This window comes from Maylandia zebra, linkage group LG23 (assembly GCF_041146795.1).
Source record: "Maylandia zebra isolate NMK-2024a linkage group LG23, Mzebra_GT3a, whole genome shotgun sequence".
Lineage (NCBI taxonomy): Eukaryota > Metazoa > Chordata > Actinopteri > Cichliformes > Cichlidae > Maylandia > Maylandia zebra.
Window position 1 is genome coordinate 31,092,060 of NC_135188.1, and position 17,115 is coordinate 31,109,174.

A 17,115-nucleotide genomic window follows, 5' to 3' on the forward strand; every position below is an offset into this window, starting at 1 on the left:
CACCAGGTGTTGCTGTCATCACCATCTAGTTAGTTGCCTTTACCGGTTTTCCTAATTCGAGTCGCCACCATTGACTGTGTTTTCTACAGTCAATGGTCGCCACACTAGCACGAGATGGCGAACAAACTACAATTCCCATGATGCACTTGCCAGTTACACCCCGAGGAAGTTGTAGAATTCCCCAAAAAAGTGTCCCAGATTAGTTTGTACAACACATAAAGGTAAGCAGCGAACACAAACGCCGATACACTTTGTTATGCTTCGTAGCACTTTAAGCTAACTTTTCGTAGCGTTTGCTAACGTATAGTGAATATGTATTTGTTACATTGGATCCACGTGGTGTGTTGTATGTGTGTGTGATGACATACTTTGCATCCCCTCGGTCAGTCAGCGGGCTGGGAGCAGAGGCTACACGTCTGACTGTTGTCCTGGTCTGGGCTCCGGCTAATTCCTGCTTCACACATACACTTAACACGCGCAGGTAAGTGTTAAAATGGCACGCGACATGCTCACTTTACCCAGTTTAACGCGGTAATGTCGCTGAATGTACTCTTAGTGGAAGAGAATGGGATTGAATGCATTGCACAGACGATCCAAGAAAGTTTATTAGAAATGCAGTGGATGTTTTTTTTTTGTTATTCTAGAATAAATGCATGGATTTCTGTGTACATGCTGCCACCTTTTCACTGTTTTCCCAGAGTATAGCAGTGAAATTCATTCATATACATTCTGGCACATGCCAGTGCAGTAATACCAGTTTCAAATGCATCATTTTGCGCAGCATGTTGTGTAACAGCGTATAAACAGCTTTGTCAGTGAAGGTTCTCAAGAAAAAAAAAAGCTTTCTTAAACCCTTATTGGACTCGTGCATCTTAAAAGCGAGTCACATGAGCGGAGTGATTTCAATCAAACCCGATGATTTGGTTAATTGTTGAGCATGCGCAACCACTGTGCAACACACACGCCTTTGTGTTGTCTTATCCCTGAAGTCACTGCACTGATGCAGTGTATCTGCAAAAACTGGCCTTTACTGTAGCAAACCATGCAGTTGCACAACCTCCCAGGGTTCAAGGAATGGGTTTCAGGTCAGCGCACATGGGGATGGTTTAAACTCTGACCCCAGTTTGTTTGATTTCAAGGGCCAACAAACAACTTTGTAGTCCCTTTCAGCTGTTTTATATCCGTATCCTGCTTTCTAATAGATTCCCAATAGTTTGAAGTAAAAGGATATGTTGGACTTTTTTTACGTATTGGTCACATATTGTCTTAGTAACAGTACTTTGACTTTATCACCCCAGACTGCTCTTGTAAAGGATTGTAAACTCTTTCCTTGGGGAAGCAGTTGTAAGGAGCAGCTGTTTAAGGCCTTCGTTTGTTCTGTTGACTGTATTAAAAAGAGGCCAGTACTGTTCATTTTCAAAGACGGCTCTCAGTGCCCCCTGACTGATGTCTGTCCTCATGCATGCGATAGAAGAATTAAAGGTGTTTTTACTGCTACTACAGTGTCTGCTAGCTTTGTTAATTAAATTTCCATGACAGGGATTTTTAAAAAAAAATGCGTTGGATGAATACTCCAAAAATGGAGGGACTGCCGAATAACTGCCCAGCCACACTGTGGCTGTTATGGTTTTATTTTTCTATGCAAATTGAGCCTGTGTTTCCACTTGTTGGTGATTTAGCCTTGCCTGGTGACCATTCTGTGTAATTGTTGACTTGTGTTTATGTTCTGCTTGATTGGATCCTTGTTACTGCGGCGATACAAGATAATATGAGAGCAGCAGGCTGACTGAAAAGGTCACCGCTTCCTCGCAGCTGTGCAGTTATAGGTCACCGTTTGCATGCAATTAAATTGGCACGAGTGCTGTCAATTAAAGGTGGATGACAAGATGAGTTTTGGTGGTGGTGTTGTTCTTCTTTTGCCGCTCAGGTGTCATGGCAGGGCGGGTGCTGGTGGTTGGTGGCGGCGGGCGGGAGCACGCGCTGGCGTGGAAGCTGGCCCAGTCGCCACAGGTTCAGCAGGTTCTGGTAGCGCCGGGTAACGCGGGCACGGCCGGCTGTGGAAAAATCAGCAATTCTGGTAAGTGGGAAGTGTTTTCTATATTAATACTTGAGTGACGGGCAGCTTTGTGAAGATCAGGTGTCCCTCTGAGACACAAGCGTTCAGACAATTTTCGAAGGTCTTGCTGTGGCGTAAATCACTGCACCTTTTACACATTTTCCTAACAAAATGAAAAGAAATGAAGGATGACTCAAGACTTATGCACATCACATTAAACCAGAAGCTGCAAAGCATCAAACCTGTAAATCGGAGGAATTGGCTTGCCTGCTTTATGCAAGGGTAGCTGCACAGATTCCACACTAAAGCTGCGATATGACACGTTTTTGCACTTTGCCAACATTCTAAGTTTCTTATCTTACAGATGAACTTCTTTGCGTTTCATATCCTTCTTCATTAGCGTTACTCATTAAGAGCTTTAATAAATATAGCACAAACTTTTACAGCACCTCTGTTTAAGGTGACGATGAGGACGCTCGCACAGATATGTATTAATTAATGCACTGATTGAGTTAATTACATAATTAGCCTAATGGGATATGCTCGGTATGCCATGCTGATTACACCGTCAAGCAGCTGAAGACTGAATGATGTCTAAGTGCTCACACTCTGTGCAGAGGTATCAGTGAGCAACCACACCATCCTGGCTCAGTTCTGCAAGGATCACCATGTGGGGCTGGTTGTGGTCGGACCTGAAGTTCCGTTGGCAGCAGGTAAGTGCCGGCCGTCTGTTTAAACTTGTATGATGGGTATGATTTTTATATTAAATGCACCTGTTGCTTCTCTTTCAGGTATTGTGGATGACCTGACGGCCGCAGGAGTTCCATGTTTTGGTCCTTCAGCCAAAGCAGCTCAGCTGGAGGCCAGTAAGAGCTTTTCCAAGGCCTTCATGGAACGTCACGGCATCCCCACAGCTCGCTACGGGTCCTTCACCGACCCCCAGCAGGCCTGTCACTACATCCGCACGTCAGTACTATAGAAGGATATGTGAGGCAATACACTTCATTAAAGTTACAGTTCTGGTTTTGGACTGTTGAAAACTCGTCTTGGTCCAGCTTAATTGAAGAAGTAGTTGGGATTGGAGATGGGGTTTTCTGTTTACGGTAAAAGACTGTCTATGGCTGCGAAGTTTTGTTTTTAGAGCCGTGAAACGCATAAAAAGCGACACCGTGAAAGAAGATGGAAGTTTCCTTCCTCAGATGGTTTCATGAGTTAATGATCTAAGATGTAATGACCGCCTTTCTGATGAGCGAAGCCGCACGGAGCAATCCGGCATAAACAGATTTGTTACTTTTATCGACAAAGGGGAGGGTAAAAGGGGAAAAAAAATGTCTTGCGCTCAATGAGAGCCGTTTCTCTGGTCATGTAAAGCATCTTGGGCAGAACAACAGCTGCCATATTCTGACAGCCTTCATCCATACGGATCGCAAACCCATTCCCCAACAGCAGCGCGCACTGCAAATGTTAAATGGTGCACAAAAAAAAACATTTTATGCTCAGTATCAGCATCTGTTCAGTGTATGTCTGTGGCGGCAGCGGGGAGGCAGAGAAAAGATTCCTGTTGCACATTATCCAGGTTTATTTCATCTCTTTGATTCTCCAGGGCCGACTTTCCAGCTCTGGTGGTGAAGGCAAGCGGTCTGGCTGCAGGGAAGGGAGTGATCGTGGCGCGAGATCAGGACGAGGCCTGTCAGGCCGTGATGGACATTATGAAGGTGTGAGGCTATTAAGCAATACTGCAGCTCTTCATTAATCCCTGGCCTTATGTTATAGCAAGGAGGGGAAAGAGGGGGAAATGGGCAGCAGTATTTGGCTAAAATTTTTAATTGAAAATAGATGAATGAGTGTTGTAAAAGCTTCCTTTTTGAATATTCAGTCACAGCTGCCCACAGAGCAGTCCTCCTAGATCAGTGATGTATGTAATGTTCTCAATGCTCATTTCCCAGCACATTTCTGGGCTACTTAAAGCTGCTGTAATCATTATTTTTATATGAATGTTGGACCAAACTGCTTTGTGTATATGAAAAGGGTGGGAATTAGTGCCAACTCTGCTCTTCCTCTTAATTTCACCTTTATGTTGTAGCTGTGCTGTTATGGCGCACTCCTCAGTCTTTTTAATGTCTTCAGATGCAGATTTTACACCATTTGCAGACAATGGACCTTGTTTTATTTATTTTTGAGAAGGACATGGTTCAGGGGCCCGTTCTTCGTACGTCGCTCACTACATCCAAGACCAAACCATCGCGCTAACCGTGAGCTCGCTAATCCGGTTCCCCGAACACACCTGCTGTTGACGATTAGTACAGCTGGACGCAGTAATGTGACATCACTGGGTGTCGTAAAAGGGGCTACGCATCGATAGTAGAAACATTGATCGGCAACCCTCTGATTGGTCGGTGAAAATGTCGACGGAGCGCGCTCGGCTCGGTATTTTTCGGCAGCAGAGCAAGAACTCTTGAGTGAGGGATTTCAGGAGTTTCAGAGTTTAATCAGAACGCAAGGGAACACTGCAAAGGCTGCAAAAGCAAGGAGAGAGGGCTGGCAGAAAGTTGCTGACAAATTAAACTCGTAAGTAATTTAATAATAACAATAATAATGGAGTGGATTGATATAGCGCTTTTCAAGGCACCCAAAGCGCTTTACAATGCCACTATTCAGTCACTCTCACATTCACATTTCAAAAGTTTTGAAACGGCTAAGGAACAAAACTGACTTGGCACCAACAATGTCTCTGTCTCAAACAGAAAGCTAACGTGTATTTCCTGATGAAGTATAACGTTAAACGTTGCTACTGTGAGCTGAAACTTTCTGCCACTTAAGGAAAAAAAAGAAAATAATTTGCCATCCGTAATTCAAAATTTCATGTTACTTCATTTAAATTTTAATGTAATAATTCAAAATCACAGTTTGAGTTTACCAACTTGACAAAAAAAACATGTTTTTGTCAGTTTTGAGCTATGTTGAAGTTTCAGTTGCCAAAAAACAGGGGGAGGAGAAATGTGGCAGAAACAAGCTTCCATGTTTTCAGGTGTTTTTCTTTTTTGGAAGTATTGGGAAGTAATTTTTAAACAGGAATGCAAAACAGAGTATGTTACTATATTATTGAGAGTTATTTACTATTAGCATGAGGAATGTTGGAGGAATTTTTCAAACTATTCCTGCAATAAAACACAGAAAATACCTCAGTAAACATTAAAATGGGATTTCACAAACTAACAGTTTTAAGTCTGGAGTTTGGCATTGGGGTGGTGACCAGGGTTGGACGAGAGGGTAAAGTGCTATTCTAGTTAGTATTGAGCATCAGTAGAGTGTAGCAGTGCAGGCACAGATGACTGCTCATTAATGTTAACATAATTTAGAATATTTACTCATCAAAAAAAACCCTGCAATTCCAGCTGGAAACTCTGGAATTCCGACCTACTCAGGAAAGCACGATTAAGGTCTGCTTCACTGAGTATTCAAACACGTTTCTTCCAGGTCAAAGTCATCTGCTTTGATCTGCTGCATCGTGTTTCCTGTTGTGAGCATCCAGAAGTGCTGCAGTGAAGTGAATTATAACGTGCTACTTTTTTCTTTCTTCTTTCAAAGTGATGGCAGAAACATGCTACACAGCTGTCGTAATCTGTTACCATTATTTTGTGTGCTAAACAAATCCTGCAGTGGATTATATTTCTGTAGGCAGCTCCTCATTTTTCTAGACTTTGGTGTGCCTTGTTTATGCAAAGCTGCTTCTCTGCCCTGTATCCTCCCAAAAGAAATTGAACTGCAGAAGCCTTTAAACGCCTTTCTTCTTCTCTCTCAGACTGTTTCCCTTTAAAGCTGCACAGCAGCCTCAGGTGCAGAGTCGCCTGGTTAGTCAGTAGAATAATCGCTGGTGGAGTCTCAGAAGTTTGTTGGGGTTTTTTGTTTTGTTTTTTTGGGGTTTTTTTTTACCCGATATATTGAGCTGTTGAAGAATTTTGGGGGAGGTAATTGGATCTTCCAGTGTCAACAGTTTGCTGTGTTTACTGTGCGCTCAAGGACGGAGCCTTTGGATCTGCAGGGGAGACGGTGGTGGTGGAGGAGCTTCTGGAGGGAGAGGAAGTATCTGTGAGTGCAATAGTTTAAGTTAAAGTCTGAGAAAACTTAAACAAACTTAAGAATTTTTTTTATATACATGTGCGTGTATATTTTTTTTCTTCCATCAAAATTGGCAAACTGCTTATCCCGCATGCTCTGGTTTTGTAGTGCCTGTGTTTCAGCGACGGCCACTCGGTGTCACAGATGCCCCCTGCACAGGATCACAAGCGGCTGCAGGACAGTGACCTGGGCCCAAACACAGGCGGCATGGGAGCTTACTGCCCCACCCCTCAGGTAACGTTAACTGTAGTCGTTCTGCACCACCCTGTTTGTGCTCTACTTTAGTTTTTGCTGGCTAATGGTTAAGCTGCTTTCTGTCACTGTGGTACAGGTGAGTCAGGACCTGCTGCAGCAAATCACAGAGACTGTTCTGCAGAAGACTGTGGATGGGATGCGTGAGGAGGGAACACCCTATGTGGGTGAGTACCATCTGTAGTCAATGTTTGCTGCAGCAGCCTTCATTTATTTTCACTTATCGTTTATGCCCTTGTCTTTCAGGCGTGCTGTACGCAGGCCTGATGCTGACAGAGCGGGGCCCGAAGGTGCTAGAGTTTAACTGCCGCTTCGGAGACCCCGAGTGTCAGGTGTGTGTTTCACAGGCAGACGTCCACCTTTGCATCTCCTCTCTTTAAAACTAAGCGTTTCTCTCCGCTCTTGCCATTTTCCTCCAGGTGCTGCTGCCGCTGTTGCAGAGCGACCTATATGAAGTGATCATGAACACCATGAATGGCAAACTGGCCTCCAACGCCCCCGTGTGGCACCAGGACAGCTCTGCAGTCACTGTGGTCATGGCCAGTGGCGGTTACCCCGGCTCCTACAAGAAAGGAGTCGAAATCACAGGTACAGGAAATCCGCGATTTCAGCAGGAGTCTTGTTTAAAATCGTCTGTGAGTGAAGATGGAGTGTGGCTTCACTTTTTCTGTGAGCCTCTCAGTCTGTACATGTGCAAAACTCTAGTTCCTTTTTCCTTCATGTTAATGTTTCAGTCTGTGGTTCTGTGGATGTAATAATTCTGCAATCGAAAAAAAAAAACATGCACATTTTATTGCAAAAAATGATCAAGTTAATGTAATGCATTAATTTCTGCAAGTGCTTTACTGAAAACACTACATCTAGATTTTTGGGACATATACTGTGTTTGCGCACGTTATAGTGCTTGGAACTATTAGTGTAACACCTTGGCTCCTCCTCAGGGTTGTCCCTGATTCAGGACATGGGGCTGCAGATTTTCCATGCCGGTACAGCCTTGAAAGAAGGAAGCGTGGTCTCCAGCGGCGGGCGGGTCTTGTCTGTCACTGCAGTGAAGTCGTCTCTGGAGCTGGCCCTGCAGGCGGCCAATCAGGGTGTGGCGGCAGTTGGCTTCCCGGACGCGGTGTACAGGCGCGACATCGGTCACCGAGCCATCGCTCACTTGAAACAGCACAGGTGTGTGTGTGTGGCTAAAAATTCTGTTGTGCTTTTGTTCATTCCTTTGCTGGATATCATGTATTTGAATAATAAACTGCGTCCTTGTTCTTCTTTCCGCGGGTATTAATTTTCATCTTCAGCTAATTAAGTTGTCATGTAGCTGATCTAATTCACAGTGAGGAATTCCCGACTGATTTTTAGCCTCTTTCATTAGCTTCACTGTGATAGCAGCTGCAGACCAACACGATATTACCGACTGTCACAGTTCAGTGAGTGCTGATCAGTTGTCTCTGACAGAGGTCTGACCTATAAGGACAGCGGTGTGGACATTGCTGCCGGAAACAGGCTGGTGGACGTGATCAAACCCCTGGCCAAGGCAACTTCCCGTTCTGGTAATTTTGTTCTTATCTGCAGAAATTGAACACAAAAGGAAGAAAGGGTTTGTATTGTGTTTACACACAGCTTATGCGCTTGTATCTGTGATCGAATGTCAAACCCACAACATTGGGGGAAAATTGTTTAAATGCCACTCTGTAAACCTCATTTTATTTTCTTCCTCTTCTGCTGATGGAAACCTTTTTTCTAATTAGAAAACGCGTTTTCCTGCCTTTTCAGTAATTGTAGTCATTAAATGCTGTGATTTTTATTACATCTGTTTTATTCAGATAAAGCAGCCGTAGTCTAAACAACAAACTAGAACGAATGAGTCACTTGTTTTTCTGTCTTTGCCAGGATGTAATGCAGAGCTCGGAGGCTTCGCTGGGCTCTTTGACCTGAAGGCGGCTGGATTTGTGGACCCGATCCTTGTATCTGGAACAGACGGAGTTGGGACTAAGCTCAAGGTGGGATTTCAGTCCTTTAAGGAGAATAGAGCCTGTAAACCTAGCAGTGTTTGGATTTTCTTTTAATTTTTTTTCTTTTTTTAAATCATCAGATCGCCCAGGCGTGCGGGCAGCACGGCATTCTGGGTCAGGACCTGGTGGCCATGTGTGTAAACGATGTGCTGGCACAGGGTGCTGAGCCGCTCTTCTTCCTCGACTACTTCTCCTGTGGTAGCCTGGATGTGGACGTGGCCGCCTCGGTGGTCAGGGGCATTGCAAAGGCCTGCGAAATGGCCGGCTGCGCGCTGCTGGGTGAGAAACAAGACGTACCATTTGAGGCTTATGAGGTAAGGTAGATCCGGTCTTGACGTTATGTTGAGTTCATGCCATCTGCTTCTGTTGCAGGTGGTGAGACGGCTGAAATGCCGAGCGTCTATCCTCCGGGAGAGTACGACCTGGCCGGGTTCTGCGTCGGCGCAGTGGAACGAGGAGCTCTGCTGCCCAGACTGGGGGATATCTCTGAGGGGCACATGCTGATTGGAGTGGCCTCCTCTGGGGTTCATAGCAATGGCTTCAGTCTTGTCCGTAAAATCCTGGAGAAGGCAAAGCTCAGCTACAGCTCCCCTGCTCCCTTTGGCAAGTCAGGACAGACTGTTGGTGAGTCAAAGAGATGAAGTGTGCCTTTCCTCCAGGTTACCCTTAACAGTTGAACTCAATTGTTTGTAATTCTGATTCCAGGGGAGGTTCTGCTGACTCCAACAAAGATCTACAGCCCCCTGCTCCTGCCGATCCTGCGCAGCGGTGCTGTCAAAGCCTACGCTCACATCACAGGTGGGGGACTCCTGGAGAACATCCCACGGGTGCTGCCACAGGAGCTGGCTGTGGATTTAGGTGAGACGAAAGCACAAACGCAAACTATAGCATAGAGACAACGACCTGAACAATGTGGAGAGGAAGAATAAGAATGTATAAAAACACTTAACAGAAGTGTTTTTATATTCAGCACAGTTGCAGCACCTCCTGATTGATTATTTACACGGTTTATGCACGGTACAGATGCCTCTCAGTGGAGCATCCCCCCAGTGTTCTCCTGGCTCCACAAGGAAGGAGGTCTGAGTGAAGAGGAGATGGCCCGCACCTTCAACTGCGGCCTGGGAGCGGTGCTGGTGGTCGCTCCCGTGGACGCTCAGAGGGTCCTGAGCCAGCTTCAAGCCCACGAGGAGGCCTGGATTGTCGGTTCGCTGGCCCACAAGGAACCTGGTGAGACTGTGAAATGCTGATGCTTAAAAACAGGCTGGCGGGACAGAAACAAAAGAGACTAAAAATGAACTTTGTGTTCACGCAGGGGCCGAACCTGTGGTGGTCCGCAACCTGAAAAACAGCCTTCTCAATGCGGGACAGGCCTCCAGCAAAGAGGTGGCAGTCGAGGCGAATGGGGGTTGTCACGACAACAGCATGGTACCACGCAAGAGGACAAAAGTAGGCGTTCTCATCTCTGGCACAGGTGTGTTTCTAATAATGGTGAAATGAGTTCATGCAAGTACCATTTGAAAAGTGGTTTAGGAAATCTGTGTGTGTCACATAAAAGCAACAGAAGAGTTTATAAGTCTAACATTGCCACTATCAGGCGCAATGTTTCAGTGACAAAATATCATCTAGACAAGGTATTTGCAATTTGAAAGTCATTTTGTTTTCCAAAATATTGAAGTACAGTGTCAGGTGAGGACTTCTTCCTTCTGACTAATTGTTTTAAATGTATGCGGCTGGAGAGAGGTCACATGTAGTGTGCAAAAAAGCGAAGGAGAAGAGAAGTTGTATCCTTGTATGTCTGCTCCTTCAGAGTCAAGATAATGAAGGACCATATTTTTTAAACTGGTGTCTAAAAATAAATGACTATTCTGTTCTCCTAGGCACAAACCTGCAGGCCCTCATAGAGCAGGCCAAGCGTCCGTGCAGCTCAGCTGAGATTGTGGTGGTGATTTCCAACAAACCAGGAGTTCAAGGCCTGAAAAGAGCATCACTGGCTGGCATCCAGACCCGGGTAACAACCAGAAGTAGCTTTTCACTTAACTTGGGGGGAAAAAAATGCATTTATGATAACTTTGAGTGGGGTTTTGGAGATTTAAAGTCTGGATGAGCTCACTGATGTGAGTTTGGAATTAAATGAATAAATAAATACACCCTAAGCAGTGGTCTGATCCATGTGTGCACACTTTCTGGGGGAAAAACCTGTCTGTCTGGCTCTGAATAGGTGGTAGACCACAAACTATATGGCAGCCGCGCAGAGTTCGATGGCACCATTGATCGCGTGCTGGAAGAATTTGGGGTGGAGTTGGTGTGTCTGGCTGGGTTCATGAGGATCCTCACTGGAACCTTTGTCAAGAAATGGAATGGTAGGCTCCCTGAAGCGCATCTTTTCTTCTGTGAAATATCAGAGAGATTTAAGTTTTCTTACAGTTTCAGTGCGTTTGTTGTCACAGGTAAGCTGCTGAACATCCATCCGTCTCTGCTACCCTCGTTCAAGGGTGTGAACGCTCAGAAACAGGCTCTGCAGGCTGGTGTGAGGGTCACCGGCTGCACGGTCCACTTTGTAGCAGTAAGTAGGAGCTTGTGTTTAGTTCAGATGTGAAAACCAAGAAGCAGAGTCGTGGGAGGCAGGAAAGTTTAACATTTTGCTGTGGCTTCTGTACTCGATCAGGAGGAGGTGGACGCAGGAGCCATCATCGTGCAGGAGGCGGTGCCCGTGCTGGGTAGCGACACAGAGGAGAGTCTCTCCGACAGAATCAGAGAGGCCGAGCACCGAGCCTTCCCTGCAGCTCTGGAGCTGGTGGCGAGCGGCGCTGTGAGCCTTGGAGAGGATGGACGCATAAGCTGGAAATCTCACTCAAGTTAAAATAAAAAATTAAAAAAATTAAAAAATTAATAATAATAATTATGTGCTGTTTACAGCAATTCCAGTTTACTTCCGTTACACAAAACTGGTTTTAGAGAAATTGAGGCACTAACAGAGTGATGAGTAGAAAAAGTTTACTCTTTAAAAAGTCTTCAGCTGACTTTTGTACACATGTGCTGTAGGGTCACTTAAAGCTTTTGAAAAAACCCAGATAAATGACTGCATTAACTACATTCCACATATCTTGTAGATTTGCATTGGACTCACTAAATAACAGATTTAGCATGATGAGCCTTCTTGTTACAGTATCTGAATGCTTGATTATGAGGTTTTGAATGTTATCATTGGTGACTTGATAATAAAAACTGTGGTTGAATGCAAACAGTCAATTATAAGGATTTCAATCATTTATTTTTATAGTGGCTGTTTTTTGTCCATGGCTACATGGAAGGACATTTAGGACTAAATGTCCTTCCATGGAGCCAGCTTGGATTAAAAATATCCTTTGACTGATCCAATTCCTTGCAGTTTTCCCATGCTGTTCGTCCTCTGGAGATTCAACAGCTGTCCAGTTGTCCATGATTTGCTCTTGTTGAATTCTACCTCAGGGGCTAAAAGAAATGCATCCTGGACAAACATGTCCAAGGAGGTCATGTTTGTTGGTTCCTGTGGAAACGCAGGACGGACAGCCTCTCGTTTCTCGCTCTTGTAGACAAACAGGACTCTCCCTTCAAGCCACTTTGGCTCAGTAGGTGGATGATCTCCTCTGGTTAAGAAAAAGGGGGGGAAACAACTATTCAAGCTTCAATTCCTTACAATGAATAATTTGCAATGAATAAAGTCAACCAACCTGGATCATTCTCAGCAATTGTGATGAGGTAAAACAGCCCTTTATCGGACAGCAGCTGCACCACAGCTGGCAGAAATCTGTCTGTCACCTCTCGCCCTCTCTCCCCTCCAGCCCAGGCGGCTTCGATGCCTGTGCTGCCCACCTGAAAAAGAAAACCCACTGAGTAACTGGAGGTTAATGCACCATGCCTGAACTTCATTAACCCTGCTGAGCTATGTGATGCACCTCTTCTGAAGGCGTAACCACGTAGGGAGGGTTAAAGAGGAGTATGTCCACTTTCCCACACAGCTGGGGGAGAAGAGAGTCAGCCTGCAGGAGGAACAACATTCAGATATGCAGGTTGTGAAAACCCCAAACCATAAGAGCAGCTGAAGATTACCAGGTCTGTGATCACCGGCTGCAGGGACACCCTGTTACAAGAAGCAGTCTCTGCTGTGCATTGTGCTGCTGCAGGATTCACATCAGTGCAACTGAAACATAAATGCATGCGTACATGAAACTGGATGCTATGTTCTACATCAGTAAGTCCCATTGGCTGGACATTGCTGCTAGGTACCAGAATGGCTCACATATATAAAGCCGAAGGTCCCACCACCGACGCCAGGAATGCAGACACCACTCCTGAGCCACTGCCCACCTCCAAACATACACACGGGCTGAAAACGGTGAAGAGGCAGTTAAGACTCTGATAAAAATGTGTGTGTGTCTACTGGAAATAATACTCGATCTATGGCTACCTCATCCGCTGTAGCCGGTCTGCGTCTTTCTCCAGAGCATCAATCAGGAGGAAGGAGTCCTCCGCCGGCTCGTAAACCTCTCGGAAGTCTCCTCGTCCAGCGTGGGAATAAAGCGGCGTGGGGTAGCTCGTACTCATGCTCACTCTACAGCTCACTAAATATCCGCTCCTCCATCTGCTGGCCCACACTAAGGAATCAAGCTCGGCAGAGCCACTATTTAATGTTTGATGACAATATGCCTAAACTCATGCTAAAAATAAAGGTAGCTCAGCCCCGGAGACGTTCTTGCTGTACTTCCTTATAGGGCTTTGGAGTTGACGTCACGCCGCAGTGTATTGTGGGATCGCGGCGCCATGTCAGAAGGCAACAAATCAAAACAAACACACTGGCCCTTTCTCAATTCTAAGTACGCGAGTGTGATGCATTTGTTAAATGATTGAGGTAAAATTTTATTAGAAGATTTCACCACCAATTATAATCTGCAAATAAATAACAAAGAATTTCAAAAAATTACTAAGGCTATCCCTCAAAACATTCTATGTACAGCATATAATCTTTTTCAAAACCCTGACTAGATCCCCTGACCTCCCTGAACTCTTGGTAAATGGGCATAACATTACAGCTAACAGTCTAAAAAACTCCCAAATTAGGGAATTATTTACTAATGTTTTTTTCCCTTATAGATCCAATCCAAATTCCATCTCACATCTGTTCTCTAGTGATCAAAAGTAAGAGATCACTAGATCTTGTTTGTTTGTTTGTTTGCTTGCTTTGATTCTGTTTGGGGGTTTGTTTTTATTTATTTGTTGTTGTTTGTACTTCCTGTTCATTATCTATCTTCTATATGTTGGAATTCAGCCTGTTCTGATACTATTTCATGTTGGGAAAATAGAATGTTTGTAGAGATTGCCATAATTGTTGTACTGTTCTGTGCAAATTTTTAAAAAAAAAAAGTACGCGAGTACGTACTCACGTTCTCGGCGAGACCGGACTTGGCGAGAACGCGAGCACGGACTTGTACAATTGGAACACCAGCGTACTTGATGATGTCACAGGTCCAGAGTTTTTACTGCCGTCCCCTCTTAATTTAACTGTGAGTAATATGTTATGAAGCTTAACTTTAATCACAGCCAAACCGGTTTACTCAGGAACAAATAAAACACTGAAATAAACCAAACATTAACATTTAGAAGTGATCTAAGTGACTTATATATCATGTTTAACCTCAGTAGTGAAAGCTCTATTACAGTTTTTTACAGTCGCTAACAAGCGCCTACCCATACTTCAGATACTTTTTCTAAACTCTTAACACAGACCCACACCTACAAAACACAATTGGCCAAATGGATAATATCCTTCCCAAAAATACACTTTGTTAAATATATACTAACTCCTCATTTCAAAATTAGAACACATCTTTCTCTGCACACACTAACTGTACAAAAACACTATAAATCTGACTCAAAATGAAATTAGTCTGTCAAAGAATAACACTTGTTTTCACTTCACAAGGTACATGCAGTCAATCAAAGTACACCAGGTTTCAAAATACTGGCTATTATTGACATTACAAAAACTGCATAGACTTTTATGTTTCAGTTTCACAGGTATTTGCATGCGAAACATGCAATCCACCATATTGACACCAGAAATGTCTTGGTTGGTAACTGTATGTCCACATGTACAGTAATGTTCACATTCAAAAGCATTCCAGTAAAAAGCAAACAAGTTTCTGTTTCTTTACTGTTTACCACAGGAGGTACAGTAGAAACACGGTATGATAGGACAGAGAAAGTTTTACAGTATTGCTTACAGTGAACAAAATATCCATGAAACACACAAGAGCATTCTGAACAAAAAAACAACAGCAAAAAGCCAAGATAAAAAGGGGGGGAGGGGGGCTAAAAAAAGGCAAAAAAGTTGCATCTAATCTCTGCGATCTTCAGGGTTAGGCCACATGTTTTCATCAACATCACATCTGATGTCAGCCAAGTCGATGCACCTGGGATAAAACCGCCTGGTATGTCGGATCCACCCTTGGCAATCGTCAACTGTGATGTCCCTGGAGCCAGCATCCATGGCTTCAAGGAGGGACATCTGGTCATGTGGCTATTTTTATGACCAATAAACCTTCCACCGCCATGCAGAAAAGAACTCCTCTATGGGGTTGAGGAAAGGTGAATAGGGTGGAAGGAAGAGACTCACCAGTCTTGGGTGGACTTCAAACCATGTTGTTATTGCTTGCGAGTGATGGAAAGCCACATTGTCCCAGGTAATTACAAAGGTCCTCATGTTTTCACCCTCCTGACCCTGCTCTGGAACCAGGCGCTGGTGGAGATCATTGAGAAAGGCAAGCAAGCGCTCTGTATTATAGGGTCCAACCTGACATTTGTGAAGGAGTAATCCTGCATTTGCAATTGCTGCACACATGGTAATGTTTGCCCCTCTCTGTCCTGGCACATCAACTGTGGCCCTTTTTCCAATTACATTCCGTCCACGTCGACGCCTTTTGGCCAGATTGAATCCTGCCTCATCGATGTATATGAATTCATGAGGGGCCTGGTTGGCCTCCAATTCCATAACTCTCTGAAACAAAGTTTATGTAAGTCATGTTAGTACTGTATACCATACTGTACTGTAACCTAGTATTGTGTAGGTTACCTACTTGCAAAGTGCAAAGCTTATAGAACTGGACATTGGATTGAATATACACTGTACCTGGACATATTGTCGTCGTAGCTCCTTGACCCTCTCACTGTTCCTCTCAAAGGGAACAGTGTATAGCTGCTTCATCCGCACTCTATGTTTGGACAATGTCCGCGAAATGGTTGTGAGGCTGATTCTATCGATATTGTCGAATATCTCATGGTCCGCCACAATTCTGGTTTGTATTTCACGCAGTTTTATTGCATTATTTGCAGTAACCATTTCCACAATGGCAAGCTCCTGATCATTACTGAGGAGCTTTCCTCTTCCCCCAGAGGGTGGAAGACGTTGCATTCTTTAGAAAGACAGACAATTCAACATATGCATTACTGTATGACCATATTGACATGTCAAGTGAGAATAGAAACAATCCATGTAAAATGCAATACTTACCTGTTGGTTTGTTGAAAGGTGCGTATAATGGAGGCAACCGTTGACCGCCTCAAATTGGGCTGCACTCTTTCACCAGCCTCTCTTAGTGAAAGACCATGGTTGATTACATGGTCAATGATAGTGGCACGGATTTCATCACTGACTACTGTTCTTGCAGCCCTTGGAATGCCACCACCACGCATTCTTACACCTCTACCTTGCCCTCTCCTTGGGCCTGCTCTTCTCCCTGGGCCCCTTGCTCTTACTCTTCCTCGACCAGACATTACAGTGTTTGTCTTTTTTTTGTTTCCAAAAACATCACTCCTCAAGGTCTTGCCTTATAAACCCCACTGAGTCTAAGCCAGAATGGAAGAAGCTGTGGTTGGCCCAATTTACCCAACATAAATAAGCTGTGTCTCAATTATTCAGTTGTTTGTTTGTTTACAGCTGAGATATATTTTTGATATTGATATTGTTTTTGTACTGATATCATTGCAGGGGCAGAGGTTTTTATACTGTATCTACGGTTTGGAATATTGTTTTTGCTATTGTGGGATGTTGTGTGTTAACATTCGTAGATACTACAAGAACAGTCCATAGTTTTGTTGGGAGGTATAACTTGTCTGTTAAGAAAATGTAAGCATTGTGGAAATGTGTTCACTGACTGCATATTGGGTGAACACGACATGAAATGTGTGAATGGTATGGCCACAACAGACCGATCCTGTGCTAATTGTGTTTAGAGTTTTGCAAATGTGACAACTGTTTGGACAAACGCTTGTTAGCGACTGTAAAAAACTGTAATAAAAATAGTGTACATACCTTAATAGAAACAAGCAGGTGAGATGTTAGAACGCCTTTATTTTAGTGGACACTCAATACAATAGACAGCTACTGGGGTTTGGGGTTTGTTTAACCTGAGTAGCGAAAAGACCGCGGGGGGGGTGAAAACGATGTGCCGGGAGTCGCTGTCCTCGCCGGCTCTAATGATCCTCGACCTCGCTGTCTGCTATGGAGCTGGCGGGTCACAGACGTCTCCGAAAACGTCGGAGCGCGTTTGGAAACATATGATATCTTGATAAATCGAGCCAATATTTGAAGTTTACACAGCTACATTCTCGCTTGAAAATAACTTAAAAGTTTATTTTGTGACC

The 17,115-nt window shown here is 44.3% G+C and overlaps 2 protein-coding genes across 2 annotated transcripts; one reads left to right on the forward strand and one right to left on the reverse strand.

The window, feature by feature from the left end:
* The first annotated feature begins 62 nt into the window (after positions 1-62).
* gart (phosphoribosylglycinamide formyltransferase) lies at positions 63-11,685 on the forward strand. Its single transcript, XM_004570156.4, has 23 exons — positions 63-221; positions 388-481; positions 1,928-2,077; positions 2,674-2,769; positions 2,848-3,022; positions 3,660-3,771; positions 6,077-6,145; positions 6,284-6,409; positions 6,507-6,594; positions 6,674-6,759; positions 6,847-7,015; positions 7,369-7,600; positions 7,880-7,974; positions 8,315-8,424; positions 8,517-8,715; positions 8,809-9,060; positions 9,142-9,294; positions 9,460-9,663; positions 9,749-9,907; positions 10,314-10,444; positions 10,655-10,796; positions 10,884-10,999; positions 11,102-11,685. Exons 3-23 carry the CDS (start codon positions 1,933-1,935, stop codon positions 11,294-11,296), a joined length of 3,054 nt encoding a protein of 1,017 aa, XP_004570213.3. The 5' UTR covers positions 63-221; positions 388-481; positions 1,928-1,932; the 3' UTR covers positions 11,297-11,685.
* hemk2 (HemK methyltransferase 2, ETF1 glutamine and histone H4 lysine) lies at positions 11,396-13,199 on the reverse strand. The gene is made up of 6 exons (XM_004570154.2): positions 12,884-13,199; positions 12,716-12,802; positions 12,526-12,616; positions 12,372-12,455; positions 12,147-12,288; positions 11,396-12,062 (listed from the first exon to the last, which is right to left on the reverse strand). Exons 1-6 carry the CDS (start codon positions 13,018-13,020, stop codon positions 11,947-11,949), a joined length of 657 nt encoding a protein of 218 aa, XP_004570211.1. The 5' UTR covers positions 13,021-13,199; the 3' UTR covers positions 11,396-11,946.
* Positions 13,200-17,115: the final 3,916 nt, after the last annotated feature.